This window comes from Notolabrus celidotus, chromosome 3 (genome assembly GCF_009762535.1).
Source record: "Notolabrus celidotus isolate fNotCel1 chromosome 3, fNotCel1.pri, whole genome shotgun sequence".
Classification (NCBI taxonomy): Eukaryota; Metazoa; Chordata; class Actinopteri; order Labriformes; family Labridae; genus Notolabrus; species Notolabrus celidotus.
Window position 1 is genome coordinate 30,798,458 of NC_048274.1, and position 27,981 is coordinate 30,826,438.

The 27,981-nt window shown below is 40.7% G+C and overlaps 2 protein-coding genes across 4 annotated transcripts; one reads left to right on the forward strand and one right to left on the reverse strand.

The window, feature by feature from the left end:
• The first annotated feature begins 299 nt into the window (after positions 1–299).
• On the forward strand, positions 300–19,436 carry LOC117810215 (paired amphipathic helix protein Sin3a-like). Of its 3 annotated transcripts, none has more exons than XM_034679911.1 (21): positions 300–528; positions 4,705–4,921; positions 6,301–6,483; positions 6,632–6,738; positions 6,868–7,198; positions 7,413–7,664; positions 7,770–7,922; positions 8,081–8,236; positions 8,652–8,738; positions 8,889–9,007; positions 9,379–9,604; positions 10,086–10,202; positions 10,416–10,654; positions 10,747–10,930; positions 11,063–11,645; positions 11,791–11,960; positions 12,276–12,449; positions 12,545–12,637; positions 13,590–13,684; positions 15,940–16,147; positions 17,296–19,436. In XM_034679911.1, exons 2-21 carry the CDS (start codon positions 4,727–4,729, stop codon positions 17,512–17,514), a joined length of 3,891 nt encoding a protein of 1,296 aa, XP_034535802.1. In that variant the 5' UTR covers positions 300–528; positions 4,705–4,726; the 3' UTR covers positions 17,515–19,436. The 3 variants fall into 3 exon arrangements, with proteins under 3 accessions (XP_034535802.1, XP_034535804.1, XP_034535803.1); XM_034679913.1 differs by having other exon boundaries at positions 8,655–8,738; XM_034679912.1 differs by lacking the exon at positions 300–528 and adding an exon at positions 780–1,167.
• Positions 19,437–19,638: 202 nt separating this feature from the next.
• LOC117810682 (cellular retinoic acid-binding protein 1) lies at positions 19,639–27,321 on the reverse strand. The gene is made up of 4 exons (XM_034680605.1): positions 27,103–27,321; positions 24,774–24,952; positions 23,883–23,996; positions 19,639–19,866 (listed from the first exon to the last, which is right to left on the reverse strand). The coding sequence occupies exons 1-4, from the start codon at positions 27,170–27,172 to the stop codon at positions 19,816–19,818; spliced, it is 414 nt and encodes a 137-aa protein (XP_034536496.1). The 5' UTR covers positions 27,173–27,321; the 3' UTR covers positions 19,639–19,815.
• Positions 27,322–27,981: the final 660 nt, after the last annotated feature.

Genomic DNA, 27,981 nt, shown 5'->3' on the forward strand with positions numbered 1-27,981 from the left:
AACAAGGACAGAGGTGGGGCGGGGGTAGAGGTCATGTGTTGTATGCTTTTTGAACAGGTAGGTCTTGAGGTTGATTTTAAATGATTGAAGTGAAGGTGAAGGTTTTAACAGTTTGTGTCCGGTGTACAGAAGGGTCTTGACAGATGATGATTGAACAGACTTAGTAGATAAAGCTTATTTTTTCACGACAATAACTAAACTAAACTAAGAGCAAAAAACTCGATGGGCTCCCTGCCTTTAGTGTATTTGTTTTCATTCTGGACAGCTGGCCAATCCCAGTTTAGACTGGGAGGAGACTTGCCCGCCTTCATGTTAGACACGCCTCTATGTTCAAGGAACACCGCTTCATACATACACTGTTGTTAGCGACGTAGCCTCTACGACTATTTCATTTCTGACATTTCCATTTGCGACCACCTCTCAAAACTTCACTTTTCCTCCCGGCTCGGTCCCTGCACGAGTATCGGTCTGCTGGTCGAGCTCCGGTTCAGTGGTGAGACGGATCGTTGCTGGTGGCAGTCCTGCGAGGTGAGTGGAAGTAGCCTGTTAGCCGAAGAGAGACCTCTTACTAATGGGGGTCGGTTGTTGTGCTATCGTAGCTTTCAGGCTAGCTGCTGTGTAACCTTGCCGGACAGACCAAATAGCGATCCAACACTAATTGGTTTCCTGGAAAGACTAAATACTGTGGTGTATTTTCATGTAGTAACAGAATCAGATGTGTAGTTCCAGCAGTGTTAGCTTGCAGCGCAGCTAAGTTAGTGGAGCTAAATGTGAAGCTAAGAAGAGGCTAACCATGAATTAGCTGACATGCTGACGAGGAGCGGACACACTTCACAACACTCATTTATGAAGTTAGTTCTTCCTAAATCCGATTTTACTGGCGTATTGGAAGAGACAGACGTAACTGGAAGAGTAGCAACTAAATGTATTTCTGTCGAACTTCTCTGAGAACTCATCGTTAATGCGACGTTAGCTTTTTAGCTAGCTAGCGTTCTTCCTGACCTAAGCAGCTAGCAAAGCATCCATGAATAACTGGATATAATACTAGATATAACTTCTCTGGAGGACTCATATACCATGTGATTGAATCTAAGCAGCGGGCTGTGTTGAGAAGCTGTCAGCTGTTGTGAAGCTGTTTTCTTTTCCACATCTACAACAGCAGCAAGGGTAACGTCACCTAGCTAACACGTTTATCTGATGTATTTAAAGTAACTGTTTACAATGACCTTAAAGTCACAAACCTACACTCACTGAAACATTTAGTGACTCTTTGGTTTGTAGATCATGGAAGTTCGCCTGCTTGCTACATAACTTCGAGCTAGGACGACAGCCAGCGTCAAGCACCAAGAGGGGCAGAATCTGGCGTCGCGGTGTAAAGCGAACTGAAAGCGAACTGTCGAAACTTCGCCTCCATTCATTGTGTGTTACTAGCGGCTCGATCGCTGCGAAATAAAAAGCATGCTAGTAACGCGGAGCAGGTTCGCGGCGCCGCTTTGTAACAGCTTTTCACCTTCACTGCGTCATTATCATCCATTTTAAGAAGACGCTGGTTCAGTGGAGGGTGAAAACGCACATCTGGGAAGCTGTTCTGAGTGAAAACACTGAACTAGACAGCAGGAGACCAACGAGGCTAAAACGAGTTTAAGCGAGTTGGTGGCGTGCAGCGGTTCCGTACCCAGCTCGGTGTTTGTCAGAGAGGGGGAGGGGATGAGGACTACAGCGAGAGAGAGAGAGAGCCTACTTGACTGTTAAGTGTTGACTGTCAGAGACATGTTTGCTGTTTTGGTAGCGTTAGTCGGGTAATTTCACCGTCTTTCGCTGTCTGCCGTGTTTTGTTCGCGTTCGGCAAAGAATACTTGAGATCGGATCTGCGTCAGAAACGATCTCTGCGCCTGAAGACCGTCCGCCCTGCTCTGTGTTCCTAAATGTGCAGTGAGCACAATGTCTGCTCGGCTCTGACCGACTGCAATGACGTCTGGTTAGGGATCAGCAATAAATTAATTTTCTCCACACTCGCGAAGTAAGTGTGCTTACAGAGCAGGGGCGTCAAACTCAGTTCAGGGGCCACATGCAGCCCAGGTGGATCTGAAGTGGGCCGGACCAGTAAAACCATAACATAATGACCTATAAATAACAAAAACTCTAAATTTTTCCCTTTGTTTTAGTGCAAAAAAGTACAGGTACATTCTGAAAATGTTCACATTACATGAACTATCTTTCTGCAAAAAACAGCTGTTGTATTTTTCACTATGATGAGTCTCATAGTGTGGGCGGATATTTTACTCTTTAAGCCCTGAAACCTGCTGCGAATACACAAAACACACAGCTTTCCCAGTCACCTGACACAGAGTGTAAAGTTAACAGCAAAAGAACAGATAGATTATAATAATGAAGAAGGTAAAGTTGACTATTCTGGACCCCTCAGCTCCAGCATGAACAGTTTGCTTGCTGGACAGTGTTGTATGCAGGGGTGTAGTGCTAGTGTTAGTGGATCATCTTATAGTGCTCTAAAAAGTCTTTAGGAATCTCAACCAGATTATGCAAACAGCAAGTAATCTTTTTTCTCACTTTGAGAAAGAAAGTCCCGGAAAAAAGGTGCCTTTCAGGTGTGTTCCGCCAGCACTCTGATTGTATGACACCAAGAGGAAGAATTTATTGAAAAATTGTAGTTATTGTCTTCTCTGTAATTTTTTCACTTTGCAAATTCATCTTGCGGGCCGGATTGGAACCTCTGGTGGGCCAGTTTTTACCCGCGGGCCGCATGTTTAGAGCTGTTTCAGAGCCAAATAAGAAGAAGGAACAGTTGTTATACAGAGGCCAAGTGATGTATACATGCATAGTAGGCATAGTGCTTTTTACATGTTCACTACCTTTAGGTGAAAGCTCTTCACACTTCCTTCATCATCATTTTATAAAGTTATTAAAATAACACAACTGAGACCTCCCTGCATGTCTACGACTCAAACTGATTTAAATGAAAGTTAAAAATGCTGAAATTGGGCAGCCATAAATAGACCATAAAGGAATGCTAATGTAATCTATGTGTGGGACACACTCAAATAATTATTTAATTATGTAAATACATATAGATCACCCAGCAGCTCACAGAAAGTGAGTCATTTCTTTCTCTGTTTCTCTCTTATCAGTTGCTAGAAAAACACCTATGTCTGTTGACACTCACAGTTCTTAACACATATTATTCATAAGAATGGTATATATAAAAACTCGTCTGTACTTGGTGAGTAGATCCCCTGTCCAGGTCTCTTATCTTAGGCTGTGTTCACAACAAGTTAACCTCATTGGTTGAGAGATATTCCTTCTTTTTCAGTGTTTTGCTGTCACTGTCCCAACTTTTTTGAAACATGTTGCTGGTATCAAATTTAAAACGAGCATACATTTTTTTTCAGTTTTGCTATGTTGTCTTTTCACTCTTTCCAATGAAATACAGGATTTAAATGATTCACAAACCATCAAAACGTGTTATTTTAAACATTTCACACAGCGTCACAACTTTTTTTTGAATTTGGGTTTTCATACTTATTGAGAAAAATTATTAAATCTGTCTTCCAAAACATAAATATTAATATAATATTAACTATCTAATACTGAATAAAAAATCACTTGGTTGTTTCTTTGCATCCAGAACCAAAACTTGTCTGACAGTCCCTAACCAGCTGCCACAGCCATTCTGCTGACAATGACAGCGAAGATCAGGGGTAGTCATTGAAAAGGAATTGGTCATGTTTTTCTGACAGCCGGGATGAACTCATTTTATTCCTCCTAGTTTTCCGGATGATCATGATAACTTTTTGTGTTTGTTACATTTAATGGTTTTGTTTCAAAGCTCTAAACTTGTAGACCGTGTAAACTGTCTCTGTGGTGGCTGCAGGGTGGGAAACAGCTCCACATTTAAAGTTCTACCGGCTGCAGTCAAATGCCAGCATTCCATGCTTTAAGTTGTCTTCTTCGGGCTACGGCGAGGAAACATTGTAGAACCGACACGCCTAATTTTACATTCAGAACTTATTTATGATAGAAACATGTTCTTTGTTATAAGTTTGTATCTGCTCCAACTTGAGCTGTAGTTTGGAGCTTCTAGTGAAAGTTTGGCCCTTAAACCGTGTGGTAACGGCCGACTGTTGCTGCAATCATTTCTGCGTTTTAGTTCATGTGCGACTCTTGTAACCATGTTTATTTTCACGTTATAATGAAAGACATAGTGGAATAGCTGTACGATCAAATAACGCTCTTCTGATACAATAAAAAAACAAAGTGTGACGATGAAAAATACAGATTTTCAGATTTCTAACCAGTTAAGAAGTTTAAGATTGCAATGAAGAAATCAGAGTTGGTGCACAAACACTCACAAGGACTGCTTGTTTCAAACATCTGAGAAGTTTCTTAACAGTTGTTATAGTCATAATTACTGTTCTGGGCATCTGTACACATTTTCTATTTAAATTTCCACCTCTTTGATAATACTTTTCTAAAGCACTTAAACCTTGGGGGAAGATGACCTCTTGGAAATGTTGATTTGTAGAAACCTTTCTGTCCACCCCCGATTCCTCCTGTCCTTTTCTTGCACTGCAAATGAGTAGAGTGCACAGTGTTGAAGAATGTCTGAACTAATTCTAATGTTAAAGTTCACAAACCAGTTCACACTCAACAGACTGTTTGCTGTCCATCTGCTTCTGTCCACTTTAGCCCCTTTGAGTATGCATATACAATGAAGAGGCGTGTGGAGGACCAGGAACCAATATTTGCACCCCAGCAACAGCAATCACGCCGCCCTCCAGTTCAAGGAGTAGCTGACAGCTTCCAGCACCGGGCCCTCGCCCAGGCCCCGACTGTGGTGGAGACAGCTGCAGAAAACATGCAGCCATCCACTGGAATCCAGTATTCTCTCCCCCAAGGCTACCAGGTATGATAGTATCAGTGGAATTTGCCTGCAGAACACCTCCAAGCAGGAGTTAGTGTTGAGTCTCTGGTTAACTTTCACTGAGCTTGAATTCTCCTTACATTTTCCTTGTTTTTAGCTTTGCTACAGAACACAATAAACCAGTTTTCCACAATATCTCCAAAGAATAAAAGACAAGTCATAAGAACTCTGCAAATGTATTTTTAATGGACCATTTAGACAGATTTAATCTTACTGTCTTAATGCCAGCTCACTGACTGGAAGGAAAACAACTGCTCTTAAACTTTGAAATCATTTTCAGGCCCTAAGTTTTTTCATTAGAAAGGGAGTCTTGCTCCTATTGTAAGTGTAATTATGGTATTAGGTACAATGCTATGTCTCCCATTGAACTATACCCATCATGCACTAAATATTTATGGTAAATGAAGAACACTATGAATGCTCAGGTGTGCTTGTAATGACCAACGGTTGAGTTTGTTACTGTGTACACTTATCTCTTTTCTTTCTTTCAATGGTCTTTTTATTGAACAACAACACTCATCACAGAACACAAAAGCACATGACAATTAACATACAGAACAAACAGCCACAGAATAGTTACAAACGATAAGGTCATGATCAGTTATTCAAATAGACAAAAAAGAAATAAAATAATAATAATAATAATAATAATAATAATAATAATAAACAGGACAAAAACAAACAATCAGTTATACAGTTCAGTTTTTATAAAAAGAAAAAAAATGGGTTGGGTTGAGCACGCCCTCAAAATTTAACAATTATTAATGAATAACAATAAACCCCCTGGCCCTCCCACCCCTTTCTAAATAATATAAAGTGATATAAACTGAATATTTAAATGAATGAATCAACACATAAATAATAACCAAATGATCAAAAGTGACAGAAAAGTCAAAAATAAAAAATAAATAAACAAATAAAACAGAACTGGAGGCTACTCAGAAACAACTGTTGTGGGTTTCTCACTTATATCTTTTGTGACTATCTTGGCTCAATGTCAGAAATGTAGAAAAATCAAGGAAATATTGTTTTATTATTTACAAGCAAAGAAGCTGTTACCCATAATTTTTTGGCAAAAATGACGGTCTTTTTATGAGCACTAATTTTCCAGTGTGTTTACACATGCTATCAAAATCAACAGCAGCAGTCAAATGTTACTGCAGTAATTTTCAGTAAGGGCATAACCACTGTGTGCCCCGTAAGACCACACTACTATGTTGAAAGTGAATACACAAATAAGTTCAGGGGGTTAAGAGCTCAGCGCATGGATGTGTACATGGATTGTTACACTAAACATTTTGTCACCTCGTTATCTGTAAGGTGTGTTAATCTTAAAGCTCTTTAAATGTCTTTATCTAAAGGTGCCAACAATGCCTCAGAGCACAAGTGGACATGGGCACGGACACAACAATACTGCACCTCATGTTGGTCCCCACGCACACAGCCTGGCAGTGCAGCCACAGGGCCCTGCAGTGGTCCAAGGACACGTTCATCCGCCCGCACCCATGACTTCAACACAAGGACAGCAGTTTCAGCGGCTGAAGGTAAAGCTACATGAACAAATACAGACTTTGAAAGACATCCACAACAGTTTTTACATTTCTGAATCTGCTCATTGAATTGTCTGCACTCTGAGGTTGGATGATTCCCAATTTCAGGAGGAGAATATAAAAATATTTTTTCACTTTTCAGGTTGAAGATGCCTTGTCTTATCTGGATCAAGTGAAGCTGCAGTTTGGGAACCAGCCTCAAGTGTATAATGATTTTCTTGATATTATGAAAGAGTTCAAGTCACAGAGGTGAGTTCGAACTTTGTTGCCATTGTCCTTGACTTCATGTGTCAAGATTTAACACGCAGCATGCAAAGCAATATCTGCATGCCCAAAGTTGCTGATACTAACTGACTTTGACTGATTGTTTTATTACAGCATTGACACTCCTGGTGTCATCAACCGTGTGTCCCAGCTCTTCAAGGGCCATCCAGACCTCATTATGGGTTTTAACACTTTTTTGCCGCCTGGATACAAGATTGAGGTTCAAACCAATGATCTAGTTAACGTGACCACACCAGGTCAGATCCACTACATCACTCCTCATGGGATCTCTGTTCAAAACATCCCCATAAGTGGAGCATCCAGCCAACCTACGAGCCACCACCAGCATCCGACTCTGCCACAGGCTGGAACACACACTGCCACCACTGCCACCACTGCCGCGCCACCAGTTCCCACACAACCTGCTCCAAATAAAACCAGCAAGGTAGAGCACAGCTGCTTTTTTAGTCCTATAATCTGCATATCCTAAATAGGAACCTACTGAGCCCTCAATTGGCCTAATTTTGTTTTTTAATAAAACAATGAAAGCGGTCAGCATACATCTTTATATTTGTCTCTGATGATTTTTGCGCACCAAACTGAACAACTATTCATGATTTTAACGACATGCTTGTGCTCTTCTCTCTTCATCCCACCAGCCAATTCAGTCTCCAGCTCATACACCTACCAGCCAGCCAAACCCATCCATCCCATCCTATGCCTCACCACGCTCACCCTCTGTTCAGTCCCACACTCCTGTGAGCAGCACGCCGTCCGGGGCACCGCCCCTCCAGAACAACCAGCCTGTGGAGTTCAACCACGCTATCAATTACGTCAACAAGATCAAGAACCGTTTCCAGGGTCAGCCAGACATCTACAAGGCCTTCTTGGAAATCCTGCACACATACCAGGTCAGAAAATAGTTTCAGTACAATAGAAAGTTGCTGTTGACACCCAGCAACAAGTGTGTTAGTGTTAATCTCAACATTGTGTTTTTCTATTTATCAAATCTTCAGAAAGAACAGCGAAATGCTAAAGAGGCTGCAGGCAACTACACCCCGGCCCTGACCGAGCAGGAGGTCTACACTCAGGTGGCCAGACTCTTCAAGAACCAAGAGGATCTTCTCTCGGAGTTCGGACAGTTCCTTCCCGATGCAAACAGCTCCCTGGTGAGTCTTAGTCATGAAAATGGAAAGTGTGAAAGTTTTTCTGTTGAATGGAGCAAAGAAAACAATGAATGTAGTGACTCACTGAGAGTTTGATTTAGAAGTATGTAATACTATAGTAAGTTGCTGAGATTCTAAATGAGATGTAATCCTCTTCTCAGCTGCTGGGCAAGACTACACCAGACAGGGTGGATTCTGTGCGTAATGATCACGGCGGCACAGTGAAGAGACCCTTACTTAACAACAAGCAGAGGCTGAGTCAGAATGGCCTGCCAATCAGGAGACCCGGTGTAGTGGGTCCCACACCGCCTGTGAAGGTACACATCATTCTGCCTCCCTACTGTTGGTTCATATTCATCTGTTTGAAATATGTTGAAAAGACATTAAAAAAGATTTTTTTTTTTTTTTTTATTGAACCTTTATTTAACCAGGTGAGTTAATTGAGAACCAATTCTCATTTGCAATAACGACCTGGGATGAGTCTAGTGCGAACACTGTTTGTCCCCACAAATCAGCATGGACTTTATGTTTATAACTCCTCACACGCTTGGGCATCCATGCCAGTTCTCTTAAACAGCAAATCTCTGAACAGTTTCTACAAAAACTTCACATTATTTTAGGCTATAATTATTGCAGGATTAAGGTAGTTTAGCTTGAATTACCAGAACATTTTAATTTAGAGACATATAGAGACTACAATAATCTTAATTATTCCTCACCTATCCCTTTCAGAAGAAACCCAAAATAATGGGGAAAGACCATGGCTTGTCTGAAGTCGGCAAACACAGCACCAGCACTGAAACCATGTTCTTTGAGAAGGTCAGTATTGTTAATTTCACCGTTGATACTCTTTCATTTTATTCTTGCAATAACAAGATTATTCAAATAAATGAGTTATCTCAAGGGATTATTTGTAACCCTTCGTTTTTCTTTAAATTTTCCTCCTCATCATTGAAACAATGTGAGCAGGTGAAGAAGGCTCTCCGGAGCTCTGAGGCGTACGACAACTTCTTGCGATGTCTTCACATTTTCAACCAGGAAGTAATCTCTCGTGCCGAGCTGGTCCAGTTAGTCATCCCATTTCTTGGGTAAGATTAATCATGAGCACTGTCTCGGTCCTGCAGCACACTTACCTACAGTCACCAGTACATTATTTTCTGTATTAATGGAGTATTTTGCTGACTGATGGATCCTTTTCTCTGTGTTTTTTAATAGCTGAATAATAACCTCATTCTGACACAAATTCATTTGATAAATAATCGGCTTGATCTTTTATTGTTTGATACATCAAATAATATTAGCTGTCATCTGATTTGGATTTTTAATATTGATTACATGTTTGTCTCAACTGATGCATCAGATTTAATGCCTATATACATCCCACCAATGTTAATGATCAACAATACCTCTGCAGCCTCAATGTGAACTGTTTATTTCACATGCTTTGTGTAATTGACAGAAAATTCCCGGAGCTCTTTACGTGGTTTAAAAACTTTCTGGGCTATCGGGAGTCTTGTCACGGGGAGTCGAGCTACACTGAGAGTTTACCCAAGGAGCGTGCAACAGAAGGCATCGCCATGGAGATCGACTATGCTTCCTGTAAAAGGCTGGGGTCTAGCTACAGAGCACTGCCGAAGAGCTACCAGCAGCCCAAGTGCACAGGAAGGACGCCGTTGTGCAGAGAGGTGAGTCACTGAAGGAAGTATGCTTGTTACAGGTTCTTCTGTCATAAGCTTTAGTCTCAGCTAACAGAGTTACCAGGTGCAATCATACTGACATGCATGTGGCCTCAGTCATAGCCTCAGGTTGGAGTTTGGGTTGTGTTCAATCCCTGTTTGTAGGTCAACATATTCCATTCACAAAATCCAAATACAATGAACTTTTGGTTGATAAATTAATGAAAAGTAACGCAGTCGGCTGTCAAGCAAAGTAAGATTTTCAGTTTGGATTAGTTTGTGGGGGAGTTGTTCGATTGAGTTTAACAAGAGTGAAAGCCAAAGTTTCATTATAGCTATTATATCTGACATTTCAAATGTACACAGAAAATAGCTTTTCCAAAATTCTCAGCTATTTAACTGAGAATGACTGAAACATGAATTGCGATCAAACAATAAACAAACAATGTTTGAATATCCAGTTGGAGTTGAACTGAATGTCCTGTTGCAGGTTCTGAATGACACATGGGTATCCTTCCCATCCTGGTCTGAAGATTCCACATTTGTGAGCTCCAAGAAAACACAATATGAAGAGCACATTTATAGATGTGAGGATGAGCGCTTTGAGGTAAGAAATACTGTCTTCTCCCAACCCAGAATAAAGGACACATATATTTTTTTGTGTGGTGTCCTTCTTGCAGTACCTGCTTTTATGTTGATTTTACCCTGGAGTCTAAAGACCAATAAAGTGGGTTTGGATATTTAATGAAAACTGGCACCACCAGCCTTTATCGGGTCAAGTTTTTAATTCTTTCATTGTCATTATTTTTCTACCCTTTAGCTGGATGTCGTGTTGGAAGCTAACCTGGCCACGATACGAGCCCTTGAGGCAGTTCAGCGGAAGCTGTCCCGCATGTCTGCAGAGGAGCAGCTGCGCTTCAAGCTGGACAACACAATGGGAGGCTCCTCAGAGGTCATTCACCGCAAAGCTATCCAGAGGATATACGGGGACAAGGCCCACGACATCATTGACGGGCTCAAGAGGAACCCGGCTGTGTCCGTCCCCATAGTGCTGAAAAGGTTCTTATAGTTTCTTGTCTGTAAAGTTTAAAATATTTTCCAAGATTTGTATAAGTAACCCTCAGAGATGTTCTTTGTTTGTTGTGTTTCAGATTAAAAGTGAAAGAAGAGGAGTGGAGAGAAGCCCAGAGAGGCTTCAACAAGATTTGGCGGGAGCAGAATGAAAAGTATTACCTGAAGTCTCTCGACCATCAAGGCATCAACTTCAAGCAGAATGACACCAAAGTGTTGCGCTCGAAGACGTTACTGAATGAGATAGAGATGCTGTATGACGACGTAAGGAAACCTTTTGTCTCAGTTTTACTTGGTTTATTAAAAAGAACAAAACCATGAGGGCTTTTCCATTATCTAACAAAATTAACCCTTAAAGTTGAGAAATGTCTAATTGTGTGTGTATGCGTCTTGTAGCGCCAGGAGAGAGCATCAGAGGAAACTTCCACGCCTCCACCGAGCGGACCTCACATGACTCTGACCTACGAGGACAGCCAAATCCTGGAGGATGCTGCTGCTCTGATAATCCATCATGTAAAAAGGCAGGTGGGCATCCAGAAAGAAGACAAGTACAAAATCAAGCAGATCATCCACCACTTCATCCCCGACATGCTGTTTGCACGGCGAGGAGAGCTCTCTGATGTGGAAGAGGAGGAAGATGAGGAGGAGGAAGACATGGAGATGGATCAAGATGCCCCTAAGAAGCACAACGGCCTGCCAGGAAGCAGCCCTTCAAAGTCCAAGCTCCTTTTCAGCAACACAGCTGCTCAGAAGCTGCGCAGCACAGATGAGGCCTATAACATGTTCTTTGTGAACAACTACTGGTATATCTTCCTTCGCCTGCACCACATCCTCTGTTCTCGCCTGTTAAGAATCTACGAGCAAGCGGAGAAGCAGATCGAGGAGGACGGTCGTGAGAGGGATTGGGAGAAAGAGGTGCTGGGGCTGAAGAGGGAGAAAAATGAAAATCCAGCAATCCAACTAAAGATGAAGGAGCCGAGTAAGTAACAAACTAAGACGCAGACTCGTGGATGTTTAAATGTTATCTTAAGAGCCTTTATTTTGACTCCACTACACAACCATGACGTCTGATTTTGTTTTATAACTCATATCAGTGATTTCATTCACTTTTTTTCTTCCTGCAGTGGACGTGGAGGTAGAGGATTATTACTCAGTTTTTCTGGAAATGGTACGTAATCTTCTGGACGGAAACATGGAGCCAGCTCAGTACGAGGACTCCCTGAGAGAAATGTTTACTATCCATGCCTACATTACCTTCACCATGGACAAACTCATCCAGAGCATAGTCCGGCAGGTCAGCACAATTCATTTGATATCATTTGCATGTCTTTCTACAATGTGCAGTGTCTTTAAATTCAAATGTTGTTTTCTTTGCAAATATAGTTTTTCAAAATGCTAGACTTTAGTGAGACTTCATCTGTCCTGTCACTAAGTGTGTTTTGAGCTTGATATCATGCAGATTTGAGAGACAACCTCTGGACAGCAAAACTAAAAGAAGAAAAGTTACGGAAATGTTTTTATTGCAGTCTGCTTCAGTTTGACTCCATCTGTAGCTCATAGGAAGCGTAGTAGTCCTCGCCGTTTCATTCAAAACGGTTTGTTTTCACAGCTCCAGCACCTTGTAACCGATGATGTCTGTGCACGTGTGACGGACATGTACCTGAGTGAAAGTGCCAACAAAGCCACGGGAGGGACACTGTCCACGCAGACATCCAGAGCCACAGCAGAGGGGACCTACCAGCGCAAAGCAGAGCAGCTGATGTCAGATGAGAACTGCTTTAAGGTACGTCAAAACTTAGAATTTATTGTTAATGTAATAAGTGAATCTACACTGCTGTGGTTGTGTAACCAGCCCTGCTTGTGTGTGTGTGTGTGCAGCTGATGTTCATAAAGAGCCGAGGATCTGTCAGCGTGGCCATGGAGCTTCTAGACACAGAGGAGGACAACTCTGATGAGCCAGCAGAGGCAGAGGTAAGACTCATTCAGTGTTTAGCTCCAGTTTTAAAATAAGGTATCGGTTCATTTAGCTCATTTGTGAAGCAACATGCTGTGATGAAGCTTTATAATCTTATATTACAATGTTACAATGTCATTTAGCAGACGCTTTTATCCAAACGATGTACATACGAGAACAAGAACAACACAAGCAAAGATCTAGACAATAGGAAACAAGATCAGTAAGAGTAACAAAGTGCTTCAAGTCCATTTGGGTGCAGGTTTTTAAAAAAAAAATTGTTATAATAATCAAATAAGGAACATCTACAATGAAGCAACCAAACCATTTAAGACCTTCCATTATCATCATCAACAATTAACCTCACCACAATAATGACCAAAGTACCAAGTGCTGGGTCACTTCAGAGCTGAACACAGATTCTCAGAGTAGAGCAGGACAGTGCGAGTCAACTGTAGCTGGAAGACATGATCTGCCACTGGGGACAACAGTGGAGAACAGTCTAGCTCAGTGCATAGTGCTTCCATATTCTGTCTTTTCATCAGTAGGACAAATTTAATTAATCAAAAACTTCATGAATAGAAAATGAAACATCCCCTTTTTTGATTTTCAATTGAAATGTATTTTCATTTAGCAGAAATGTGGATCAGCTGGGATTTGAACTGGTTTCAACTTTTTAAATATTACAGTGCGTACCTTTTATGCATTAAGAGTTGATCTTAACGGGCAGTTTGAACATATATTTCTCCTATCAGCTAGTTTTAGCAGATGATAAATATATATTTCAGGCTCTAAACATTACTGTATTGTAAGTAAACCTGGAAGCTGTTTAAAATGTACCCTATACAGATTGCTCTAACTTCTTTACTGTGACTTGGTTAACACATTCAGCTACCGCTACAGCAAAAAGCATCATATTACAATGGTTTGATAAGTATTGTTTGCTCTTTTCTGCCCTGTCCTCCACAGAGGTGGTCTGACTATGTGGGCAGATACCTGAACTCCGATTCTGCGTCCCCTGAGCTACGCGAGCATCTCGCCCAGAAGCCAGTGTTCCTGCCCAGGTGAGGCCTCAGCCATGTCTCCCTCTTATCTGAACACTTTAAGCTTCTGTCCTGAGGCTCTAACCAGCCAAGCAGCCACTCCACTGTTGCAAAGCCAAACCAGCTGCCAAACGCAACTCCGTTTCCAGAGATAAACGGTGGCATTTTGCACAAGCTGACCCAGAAAGCTCTCTCTGATCACAACATCTTGTGCTTTAGAGTGCTCTCTTTTTTTTAGAAACGGGCCATGGTCTGAGAAGGTTGATTTAAGAGTTACTCTACAGTTACAGTGAAGTTCTTTCAGTGCCTGAACGCTCTCTTTCATGTCAAGAGTCTCACTGGCTGTGAACAGGACTATAGTTTCTGACTTAAGCCTCACATGGAAGTTTGCACTTTACATGGCCACCTTTTAAAAAAAATAATGGAATTTATTTATTTAATGATTTAGTTCCTTTTTAATGGGAGTTTATTTATTATGGGAAGGTTTTTTAAAATGGTTTCAGCTTGATAATGGGTTTAAAATTCGACTTTAGCAGACAGCTACGAGGAATCATTTGGTTGAATTATTCTGATTGTGTTAACATGACCTGATGGTTTTTTTTGTGTAACATAAGGGCAAAAGTGATTGAATGCACAAGCTGAAAGCAAACAAATGGGTTTCACTTTTTATTTTTCATTTAATTTTCTTATTTCTGCGTCATCTCTGACCCGAGTCTGAGAGACTGACTCTTGTATCGGACCCGAAAGACTTTGTGATGACAGAACAGTGAAGTCATGGTTTCCTTTTCTACCTTATAATGCCCTTTGTTTGTGATTGTATTCATATCAAAGGTCCTGTATGTGACTTAATCACTGTTTGCAAATGTAAATGTTCAAATGTCCATTTTGTTGAAGTCTGTTATACTCAGTGTTATGTTTGTAATAGTTTTAAGTGGAAACAGTGCACTCCTGTTGCAACTTTCAGTTGCAAAGAGTTTTTTTTTCACTGGTTTGACAGAAAGTAGTGCTCACAAGTTTTTAAAAACTCTGGTCAAGCACATAATCTGCAACACTTGTACAGAGACGTAGGGTTTGTAAATAAAATGATGATGTCTAAATTGTATTTTCATGTTGGTGTATTTTTTCCGGACATTTCAGAGCTGTGCATGGAGATGTGGATGTGTCCGCTTGTTTTGAAGCTCCAGTTGAGTGTTGCACATTAGGCCTGTCTGTCATTGCTTTTTGGTGCTTTTTTTGTAGTTTTTGTTTCTTTGAGATGGCTGTCCATTACCATAAACATTTCAAAAGGGATTTTCAAAACACAAAAAAAATCAATTAGTTTTCTCTTATTTAACCCATTGCATAAATCTGGTACATGACTGATTTATCAGTGGGCTCACCCACATCCTGTCCTCCTTTTTTTCATCAAATCTATGAGAGATCAGCAGCACAAAGGGCAAAAGATCCTTCAAAAAAAAACAACTTTTAATGCCAGTCAGAAAACAAATCAGCAGTTTCTTTTTTCGAGTTGTGTTGGGTCTTCATCTCATGATCATAACACTCTGTACATTGTTGGTGAAAGTATGTGCACATCAAAGAATCCTCAGCTCATATTTTTGATTGGTTTACGATCAGGCAGCAACTTTTCTAGTGTTTGTTTCTAACAGTTTGACTTGAAATTGGCCTCCCTGTCATGTCTTTAAAGTGGAGCCCTGAATGCAAAAATATGCTTCATGGTTTCAGTCCCCGCTCACCCGTACCCTCAGTGGTAAGTACACATTTAAAACTTTATTCAGGTGGGGTGAATAATTGCATTTTTTATTATTACCTGCACAAAATCAGGATCCATTGTCAATGAGGGAAATATGATATTGAATTTGAACTTTATGTTGCTGTGCGATGGAAGTGCACTGTACAGACAAATTACGACTGCTGCCTCTGCTGCTCTTATAGATCCACTTTTCCCACGAATGACTCCCTTTCTAATTCTGTTACTCGGTGAGTTGCAATGCATGGGTTTCAAACAAAAAGTTTAAAGGGACAGTCCTCTCAAATTTTACATTACTCTTTCAAATTTGCTTGATGTCATGTGCCTGACCTCATTGCCTAGCTTTGAAATCTCTCTGCGTATACTGTCAAAGGTAAAATTGTCTCATATAAATCTAGTGATAATAAAACAAATTTGTGCGAACTTTCCCTGTAAACGTGATGCACCTCTTTGATGTGTGGAGTAATCAGAAGATTTGCCTGACAGCAGTCAGTGTTGTTTACGGTTGTCGATCTGATTTGGCTTTCAGAAATCTGAGACGGATAAGGAAGTGCCAGAGAGGATGGGAACAACTTCAACAAGATAGGTTGAACAAAGGCCCCTCGGACAAGTCTCAGGATGGCAGCAGTGAGCTAAAGATGGAGTGCATGTTCAAACTCAACTCCTACAAGATGGTGTACGTCTGCAAGTCAGAGGACTACATGTACAGGCACACAGCTCTCACACGGGCTCATCAGGTAAGCACAGAAAATAAAAATCATATATTATACCGTAGATTTATGTCAGTGAACACCTCCACTGGTCACTTGAGGAGTCTTTTAAATCAAACCAGCACCCCACAAGGTTTATGACCTGATGAAGGAGAAAAAACTGTAAAAAGGGGAAACTAGGGGCGCTGGTGGCCTAGCGGTCTAAGCGCCCCACATACAGAGGCTACAGTCCTTGTCGCAGGGGTCGCCGGTTGATTCCCGGCCGGTCGACCATTTCCTGCATGTCTTCCCCCGCTCTCTACTCCCCACATTTCCTGTCTCTCTTCAGCTTTCCTATAAGATAAAGGCAAAAAAAGCCCCAAAAAAAAATAACTTAAAAAAAACACCAAAGCAGCCACTTGCTTCTTGGAGCACCACCTTCAGGGAGAAATCTGTAACACAATAAAAAGACCTCTCTGCATTTTCAACCAGGATATTGTTTGCACCAGTGTTTAGGATGCAGCCATCTGCTAACATGAGAATAACTGCTTTATACTTATGTGATGACTCTACGCAGCAGTGGCCGACGTGGACATGAGCACCCCATATGTAGATGTGTCCTCCGTGTGTACTTGAGGGCAGTTTGGGCACTCTTATTGTCGGGTCACCTGTTTCCGGCCCGCTGCGTTTTCTGCTTGCTTTTTCACATACGACTTACGTTAATTTAGAGCTGATGCATGTTGCCGTTTATCATACAGCAATTATTACATGATAGAATAGAGAAGAGATGTCGGAGGAGAATGTATGTACGGCTGACTCCTTAAGTGCTTTAAATGCAGGGAATGCAATGTCCTCCAGCGGACCAATCACAAGGCTTAGGTTCAGCGTTGTTTCCACGCATAGTTATATTTTGGAGGAGGTGCACGTTAGTCTACGCATGCAGGCTTCTGCATCAGAGAGGCGCTACGCAGACCTACAGCGTAGGCTACGGCGTCAATTTGATGCAGATGAAGTATAAACCAGGTAAGGTATTAAAGGTATTAAAAGTGCGTCTTCTACAACGAAGTTAGGGTAACAACTATTAAAAGCCCTTTAATAAGAAGAATTCATAAACCCATCCCTGTGTTTTCCTTCTTGTACTTTGGATTTGTCTCACAGCAGAGGAGTTGTTTCATTCTGGTTGCCATCTCTTTCAGTCCCACCAGAGGGTCCACACACGCCTGCACAGACGCTTCCAGGCCCGGCTGGACTCCTGGGCCAAGGAGCACGTGACCAGCGACATGGCTGCCGTCAACCACAAGTGGCTGATGGGAGAGGAACGAGAAGGCATGTTGCCGTGCACCACCACCTGCAATCCTGAGGTCCTCCATTATCTCACCGTTAACAAGTTCCGGGTGAAGTACAGAACACTGTAGTATCTCTCTCAGTGAAGGATAAACTGTGACTGTCTTTATACAACAAGCTGCCGGTGATGACTTCACATACACGGTAGCTTCATGTGGATTTTCCAACCTGCTGTTACTCTATTCAGTTGCCAATTTTTTTACGGCCATCAGTCAACGAAGTTTCCAATTTCTGCAAATGTTTTCGATCTGATTCAGGAGGTTTGTCCTAGCTTTCAAGCTCACTCTGCAAATTCTGAAACTTGTGAGAAATAGATGTTTTATAAATGTGAGAAAACTGACATGTCTCAGTAAACACATTATTATATGTATATAAAAATAGAGTTTTACATGCGATAGACAAAGAAGCACTCCTTCAGCTTCTTAGCAGAGCAGGTGAATTTTAACAAAAAAAAAAGCATTTCATACCTTTAACTCAGCAACTCGACAATAAAACAACATAGGTCTTTCTTTCTTTCAACCAGCTCATTATTTATCAGGAAATACAAACAGAAACCTCAGTTTTGTCTCTTCCAAGAACAAGCACCAGTCAGTTCAGATACTTGTGGTCAGACGTGATGAATCTGACCTCCAGCTGTAAACTTCTTGAGTCTGTGAATGTTTTTCTTCTTGGTGGTGACGGTGCAATAAGGCACTCTATAATATACAATAATTTATGACCACCCATTCACTCTGTGTAAATATACTGTTTATATCTAGATCCTTTTTTAATCAGATGTCATTGATGTGTAGCGTACATTAACAAAAATAGTATTGATCTTAAACTAGAGTCTGCAGAGAAGTTTATAAAGAAAATGTAACATTTTAACATTTTTACCAAAGGATGTTAATGTGAGACCTTTTTTTTCTTTAATGCTCTGTCACGCGTGTTGTCCCTAAAGTGATAAATAAGTTGAAAACGACACGTTTTATATGTTCTTACTTCTCTCTGAGCATTTCTACCTTCAGTCTTTGGCATCAGTTTCACTTGTGATGATTGAATGTAGCTGAGCAGCGATTTCTCCTTTTTTTTTTTTTTTTTGAGTTCGTTTTCTGTCTATTTATCAGAGTACTGCCGTCTTTACAGTACAATCAACTTTTCCTCGTATTCAAACCAAATGGTTAGAATCTGTGCAGCAGGTTCAGTGGTCACAGTGTATCACCTTTAAAAACTGTACAGAAGTTGTGTTCATTTTTTATGCCCAGTGTTGAAACAAACACTGACTGTGTATAGTGTGTCTATACGTGAATGTCGGCCATGTGACTTGTGTACAGTTTAAAGGATAAACAAAACAAGAAAGCAATAATTCTTCCTGTTGTAGTTTATAATAGCTCTCAGTTTGTATTTCTTGCTGAAATGCAAGTGTGAATGTTGTTTTCTCTTCAAAGAGGGATGTAAAAGAAGTATTTTTAATGCCTTTCCCTCTGCAGTTTGTTTGAATGAGCCTGGAATTGGCCCTGTAGATATCCAGGTAGAGACAACCATCACATTACATGCTGTTAGTGTTTCACTGAGGAAAGGGACGTTAAAGCAACATCATCTTCCTCATATTAACTTTTGACAAACAGCCAGATCATTTGAAACTCACATACAGATCTCAACATGTGCAGGATATTCGTTAACACCAAAAGTTCAAGATGATAGTCCAGGTAAGTTAAAAGAAAAACATGTTCATCCTTCCCATATTGTCCTGAACTTTTGAAAGTTCTGCTCAGTAACATAATAACATAACCAGCTTCAGACAATCTCGGAACCGTTTATTACCGTGGGTTTTATTTTTATATTTCCTGTGTTTGATATGGATCCAGACAGGAAGTCCTGCAGAGCTGATTGTATATAAAGACATTGTTTGTACTTTGTTTAATTTGTCTCTTTTCTTGACTTTTTTGATGTTGTATATGAGTGTTAGTACGGTGTTTGGCATTAAAATATCCTTTCAATAGACTGAAACTCAGCTGACCACTTCCTTTGTCATTTCTGTCATTCTGTTTAAACAACATGGGCTGCTTCATATTTCAAACAAAAGCACGTAATGAAAAGAGTCTACTTGTTTCTTTGACATCATCTCTAAAAACCTAAAGCTTAAATCAATCAAACAAAAAGAGATCACACTTTGATTGATTTTTAATGAAAAATTATATACATGAAAGAGGAAAACAAGCTGTAAAAAAACAGATGGAGCTGTAACTTTTCACAAAAAGTGCAAATTATTTCATGTCAGAACAGATCATTTTAGGCATTGATTTTTATGTTAATACTTCTCACACTGATAGTTTCGAAGCTGAAAGGTTCATTTCAGAGGAAACTTTATCTCTGAAGGACTCAGAGGTCTGCTACACTCGTATGTAGATCCTGGTGCACATCACATCGTTGGCTCCAAAGATCTGCAACGAGATCGAGCAGGAAAAATAATCTGGTTATCATTTCATTGTAAAGCCACTAAGACTGGGAGAATACACTCCTTGCTTGTCCCATGACATCATATTCACCTGCATTAATATACATATTAATAAACATTTAATAACTATAAAACATCTTATAATATGAATATTGGTAAGTGGCTGTAGTTCTATTTTTATTATTTTATTATTCAGAACCTACACTGCATGCATTTTAAATTTCTCTTTGCAATTCAGTGCTGAAGTCATTTATTTCTGCAGCCTTTTTATTTCCCCCACTAATTGCTTAAACGCTGTCTAATGTCACATTTTTAATCGGACACATGCCGCTGCCACCTAAAGAAACAGACGTGACAAAAACTGATATAAAAATGGAGGGGGATTATTGGATGCCCTGGGATATGGGTGGATGTGTCTGAGTCCAAAGATTTATGGGAGTCCCAGGGGCGCAGCGTTATGGCTCACTGCTGTGCCACACATCATCATTACCTCAGGCCATGAAATGTAACTGGAAGAAGGGAAACGGGTCGCCGCTGTGAAAAATGGAGCTGAGACGACTCCATCTGGCATGTGGCGTGATGCCGAGGGAGACATTATCTGGAGGTAACACCAGGGTCCATTGGCATTTCTCAACAGTGTGATCAATGAGACCAATTAAGTCCTGCAAGAGGACACACACAGATTCGGTTCCCCAACACCATCACAGCCACACAATTTCTCCATGCTACAGTCTCATTATTAAGTAGCCAAAGCAGGACTGCATTAATCTTTAAAAATCAATGATCATTGGCTTCAAATGTAAAGCATGAATATGAGGTTCCCCGCACGGGTAAGTGAAAGAGTAGTTTTTCATTCTTAAGTATTTATCCTCCTCTCCTTGTTACTGTGGATTCTCCCAGCGGTCATTAAAGTCCTCCCATCTCACATGGAGTGCAGTCAGCCACATGCTGGCTTCATTAAGCCCCCACATTCATTTATCTCTCCCTGAAAGTCTAATTTCCTCATCTGCTGGCCCGGGCTTCTCCTCAAGTTTGTGTGAATTTTTCTGTTTACACTAAGGAATTAATCAGATTTGTCTGTGAGGAGGGAGGCAAGTGAACTCCAGAGAAGGATGGGAGTCATTAGTTTCCTGAGGAACAAAATATTAAACTGAAGCTATACATTTTAGCTAAAAGAGAGGCATTTGCACCTTTTTCCCAATGCTGGTTAAGAAAATAAATATGACTGGGGTGTTAGTTTAAAGTGTGCTCCTCATATATACAGGCTACAGTCCTCTGGTCTGACTCCCAGTCACGACCTTCACTGCATGTCTGCTCCCCACTCTCTACTCCACACAACTCTGACTTCAGCTGTCCTCACTACTGAAGGCAAAATGCACCCAAACAACTTAAAAAGCTAAATAGCTCATTTTTTAGAATATGGCCCGATGTTACAAATAGATATAACAATTTAGAATATGCTTCATATCACTGTTTTACCCCAAAGTTTCTCATCTCACCAGTTGGAGGCATTTGCTCCCGGCCCTTTAAGGAAAGTGGTTTAACTTTCGAAGCTTTTAAAAGCTGTTTCGCAATAACAAGCTTAAATTTTGTGAGATTGGTGCCAAATTTGTACTTTTTCACTTTATGTCACAGTTACAGAAACACCTCACAGATTTATAACTTTAAAACATGCACTAAAAAGTCAGTCATCACCACTTCTCATCATTCAACAATACTGCAGTTACTCAGGCCTACAATCATTCAAGGCACAGCTTAAGTTTGATTAAGACGTCTGCAGTGATGCACCATGCAGACTAAAGCATGCAGCAGTACTGAGAATCTTTACATGAAGGGTTCACAGTAAAATATTTCTCAGAGTTGATCAGTTTCTCCTCTTCATCATCACTCAAATCTAAAACTTAGTGTTACATTCAAGTTTGAGGAAGGCACGTTTAGTTTACCGAACACTGAAGGATGTATCTGATCTGAATGTGAGATGTTTCCTTTAAAGCTCTCATTCTTTCTCACCGATGATTTAACCTCACATGCCGATCAGATTACAGCCTCATCACGCCAACACGGACATGGACACGGACACGGACACACACATACACACACACACACACCACACACACACACACACACACACACACACACACACACACACACACACACACACACACACACACACACACACACACACCCTTATCTTGAATAAAAACACATTTGGTCCTGTTCAAAGCTTTTCTTTCTGTCCAAATCACAGCCCCTCTTAAATATTTTCCTGATTGCCTCTCTGCAGAGGCACGGAACAGTAAAGAGGAGATCTTCATCACTGTGAAACTGGCTTCTTTCTTTTATCCATCTGGACCATAAACTCAACCAGGACCAGATGTTTACAGTAAAAAAAACTGTTTTGTCTCTGAAATCCTGAAACTGCCAGGAACCGGAGTGTTTCTGATGGATGCAGGCTCACGAAGAGCTGTCTAACTGCATACTTATGGCAGGGACCTGATAATTTATTCTTCTTTTGAAATGTGCAATAAGATTCCTTGAGCAGCCTCTTTGTGGTGTCGCTGCAAAATAACAGATTATTCACTTGTTTTCAGCCTCTTGTGTCTCTTCCTGATAATTTGCTTTGATCCTGAAACCAACAGCAAAACTTTTTCTTTTCAGTCACACATATAATCACCCTTAGTTTTCTTCCTTTGCCTTCAAAAATTCAGCATTATATTGTCACATCTCCCAAACACATGCCAGATCCACACCCTCATAATACACAACAAAGAAACACCAGGAACTGGATGATTAATGCAAAAAGCCGCTGGAGATGAGAACATTTTTTAGGAACGACATAGCATTCTGGAAAATGATTGACCAGATCATTTTACATTTTCACATCTGGTGTCACCACCCAGATCTGACATCTCTGTTGAGCATCTGGTAAGATATGGTTTCTGCCTCTACCATGATTCTGCTGGTCTGGACTTCTACACTCAAAATGAATCCTGGTTTGCTTTAGTTACTCAATTAAAACTAGTCTTATAATAGTAAATATGAAGATTTAAATATGTGTTAACTACTCAGAAACCAGAGCTGAGACTAAATATCCTTCGACTGCTTAATCTATCGGTTATTTTCTTGATAATTCAACTCATTTTTTTGATCTGTCAGATCACGTAATAGTAAAAATGGATTTTACTGAGTCCCAAGGTCCAAGCATTAGTCTTCACATTTTTTGTTTTATATATTTACAGTTTAATGTCCTAGATGACTAAGAAATCAGGACATTTTAACTTATTAGAGGCTGGGATTTGATCCTTTTTGCCTAATGCACCAGTATTTAATAAAGTACTCAAAGGGGCTGCTGTGTGGGCTTTGCACGGAACCAGACTGACAGTTTTCCTTGGTCTTTAGGCTCTATGCTAAGCTAACCAGTAACCAGTCATTTTAATATTTAGGTACAAACGTGAGAGAAGTACTGAGGGTCTCCTCTTCCTTGTGCCGAGAAAATCAAGAAGCTCATTTCCTTATTGTCAAATGAAATAAAGAGTCTGCTGTACTTCACTGTCAGATCAGCAGTGTTTTTAACCAAGTTTGTCCCTCCAGCCAATCCATTGTTTCCTTACTGGCACAAAGAGAAGCACAAAAAGGCCCCTGTGGTTACAGGCAGTGACCTCCAAATCTGACACCTCATCCCACTTTACAAAACATCCAAACATCTGGTCATATTTGGATGTTCAGATGAAAATGGGAGTCATTGTTTTTAGACATACTTGTTCCATTCAGGCAGGCGGGATTTGAGCAGCTGGGAGCCTCAATTTTTTAATATAAATATCAAGAAGACATACTTTATAGAAAGAGAAACCACAGATGATCCTGAAGAGATGCCTGAAACTTAAGATTATCTCTCAGGACAGTGATGATTTATATACTTTGTTAATTCAAGTCTACAGCCGCTCTCTGCCTCATATTTATCTCTTTATTTGTAGTTAAAGTAAACTTAACATGACTACTCACCAGTATGAGTTCATCCCCTTTGAGTTCTCTGCTCCAAAATGTCTTTGGGCCGTTCCCGCTTAGTAAGGTCTGTTGGCAGTAAATCTTGTTTTCTGTTTCCCATGTGGCCAAGCTCTGTGGAAAAGAGGAGTTTATTGAGGTTTCTCATATTTACTGCCTCAATTTTTACCTAACAGTATGTCAATGGAAAAGTAAGAAGTCCAGAGATCAGTGGGGACTGTCTGTTAATCTTTTTGTCCCATTAGTCCACGAGGGAGTTTACATGTTTTACATGTTCTATGTGTTTCTCCTGTTTTCAGAAAACTAGCATAAAACGTTTTATTGCATCTGAAACTAGCTCTCTGCAGCCAGTGTCCCATAAACTCTGAAGTATAGGACCCAGAGGGATGATTCACCTATTTTATGGACTAAGTTCAGTGCACTTGTCAAGACCAATGCTACCTCGCCTGTTTTGTTTAATGTTATCTGTTTCTCTGGGGTAACTTTGTTGATAAAAGAAGCTTTTTATGGGTTTCAAATGCAGATGTAACTGTTTGTGGGAGCTTTAACCCAAGCTAAGGACTACGAGTGAGATAACAGTGAGGATCCCCTGCTTTACTTTTAAATCTGTCTCTAACAAGCCACCCAGCTCCATGAAAGTAGAGTTTTGAAGTACTCTGTAATTTAACTTGGAGAATTCAGAGCCCTGTTAGTAGAGTTATATTGTGAAGCTGCATCACACTGACCTCAGGTGTGTGTAGGAAGACAGTTTTAATACAAGAAGCTACAAGTCTAAACATCTGTATTCAAAGTGGTCATTTTAATCAGCTGGTAAATGATACAGTAGTAACAGTATAATCACATATTCCTCTGCCAGTGCTGTGATACTGTGGCTGTTTAAATCATATGTACCTTACACTTCCTCCCATCCACCGTCTCCTCATTAAACTCCTCTCCGATCAAGAAGTTGATCTCTGTGGTGCGGACTGTGGTGGAGGTCTTGATGTAGAAGTGCTCACCGTTCTGCTTTATCTCCACATGGGGTTTGGACGCAGCCACCACTGCCACCCTCCTCAGCATGGGGTTCACACCTGAACAAAAATATGAGTGAGTGGAGATGTTTGATAACTGTTCTTCCTGCTACACTTTCTTACGCACTGTCTTTGGGATTGAACACAAGATCTTCTCGCAAAATCAGTGTGCTTTAGAAAAGCAGGGAAAAAATTCAGACTGCTGACATTTTGCCAGCTTTGACTAACATCCTCCTGTAGCACTGTTTCTCTGGATCATTTACCTGTAATCCATTCTTCTTTCAGGCTCCTAATAAATGGAGCCATAATACATAACTGCCGTGTAGGCCACTTTTATTGATGCCAAAAATCACTGCAGACCAAAAGTTCCTCACAGGAGCTTTAATGAAAGCGGGATGATATTTTTGGCAAAAAAAATACTTCTTACCTATGTTTTGAACAAGATAAGCAAGAGTCATGACGTAATGCTTTATCCACAGGGGGCGCCAAACTCAACACTAACCAAAAGTTCCTCTCAGGAGCTTCAAAGCCCTATCAGAGGCATTTATGCTACTGGTATGGACATTGGGAACTGATTGTAGAGTGTGCAGCTCACATTTGGACTCTACTGACCAAAATGTTGAGTCTCCCTTCAGTCATCTTTCTGAAGCTTTATCTGTTTATCTGCCAAATTCAGGGTCATGTAACGTCAGGGAAACAACTGTAACAAATGACTAATTCAGACTAATATGGTGACATGATTTTCATCTACAGCTAGAGGGCAAATATACCTCAAACAGGAGTAGCAGTTTTTTAAATGCTATCATGGCATAGCTTCCTTTATACTGAGTAGAACCTGGAATGTGGCCTAACGCCTAAGGTCGAAGAGCAGTTAATAAAAGTAGGGTAGCCCAAGCCACTTTTTTTCCCATTTACAGATCCATGCCCATGAAGCGGGCAGCCCGGGCTTGACTCCAGCCTGCGGCCTCTTCCCCGCATGTCACTCCTCCACTCTCTCCCAGTTTCCTACTCTATCCACTGTCCTCTCTTCTATCAATAAAGGTATAAAAGCCAAAAAATATTTTAAAATGAAAGAGAAAGAAAGAATAGCGTGCTACCTGGTGATAAGGAAGTGTTTGCTAAATCTGAGGATGATTGGATTAAAATGCCCCCCTCACTTTGAGGTAGGGCTCGCGTGTCTGTTTAGTAGTAAAGGGTTAAATTTCATAATGACCTGATGTTAAAAAAATTACTTCATGCTTCAGACAATTTTGAGCTCTTTCTCCATGTTTTATCATTTAACACTGAGTCATCACCCCACATTTTTTGAGTCAGCCTCTGGCGCCAAAAGGCTGGTACTGAGATTCTTCATTTGAGAAGTGAAACTTGATTTATTCACAGGATGAATGCATCAAAGTAGAAGTGTCTATCACAGACAGTCATGCCACAGTTAAAACAAATCACTTCTCCATCTTCAGGAGGAGACATTAAATCATAAAGTAGTTTGTTTTCATATTAAAAAGATCTTCCTCTAGCAGCTGTAACTGAGATTGTTATCAGCAGATGTTGCGAACATGGAGGTTGAAGTGACAAGGTGATGATAGGGAGGAATGCTGCTGGTTTGTGCTTTGTTTAGCTCTGCTGTACAGCATGCTGGATTCTGTCCTCCAAACCAGTGGAAAGAAACGATTAACCCAGAGCAAACAATGAGAAGGGAACCTTTCTGATCCGTCCACCCCGTAGTCCATCGCTCAAACAATGTATGAGTTCATCGTCTCCTCCTCTAATTAAAACCAGTTGTAGTCCACTTTGGATCAAACATGTTCAGTGTGAATGTTTGATCTTTCAGCCACACTTTTACATGATGAAGTATTAAAACTGCACAGATAAGCCAAAATTGGAGCCACTGGGTCGTTTGGAAATTAGATTAAAAAAAGATATCTAATTTAATCACATTATTTTTTGATGTGACTTCAATTACATGCAAGTTGTTTTCCCCTCTTATGATTACAACCTACTTATAATCCACAAATTGTATCACAATAGAGATGCATTTCAGGCTTTTGTTTCAACAAGTCATCTCTGCATGCAGTGAGAAAATCAACCTTAATTGTATTCTTTTGCCTGTAGCTCAGGTATCCTCATCTAAAGGACTTGAAGACCTTTATGCTCATGCTGAGTCATTAAAACAAATTCAGACCTTCAGAGAAAAAAGAGTAAATAATCCTCACCCAGAGCTTTGAGCAATTCCTCAAAATTCTCGCTGCTTTTCATTTTCCAGTTGCCTTCAAAATTGGGCATTTTTCCTGTTGGGTTGTGATGGTGTGTCAGGCTTCACCTCCTCTCGTCTGTCTCCTCCGCTCCCTTTCTTCAGGCTCTTTCTCTGCCTTTGACCAACCCCTTTCTCCTCCCTGTGATCAGTGATCCTACACAACAGACCAATCCTCCTTTATCTCTGCCTCCTCTCCCATACATTAATTACACACACACACACACACACACACACACACACACACACACACACACACACACACACACACACACACACACACATACACACACACACACACACACACACACACACACACAGTGCACACATTCATGTCCACACACGCCTCCTTAATGGTTTCTCATTAGAGGTTCATTTTTATGACCATGCTGAATTTTATTTCAGTTAAATGCTCTTGATGTCTCATCTCATCTGCTCAGTCATCTTTGTTGAGGGTTAGTTGAACTTAATGTTGCGTCTAAACAGATATTCAGTCTTGAAGTCTTTGAGTCTTTTATTGCATTAATAGCTGAAAATCATATTGACTACTTTTCCTTTCTGTAGGTATGATTTATAGGGACTGGTTTAAAACAGGCCTGGAGCCAGGACCAGCTCTCAGGATGTTTTTCGTTGCCTTCTTTCAGCAGTATTTCTAGTTAGCCCATCCCTTCAGCCATCACAGGATTATTACGGGCCCCTCAGCTCGGGGCCGTTTGGTCATTTTTTCAAACGCTGCCTCTGGCAAAACAATTTGAATCCAGAAATGAAGTTGTTACTCCTGCATTTTAACTCAATTTGCTATAGATTACCCTGAAACATAGGAGGGAGGAGTAAAATAAGA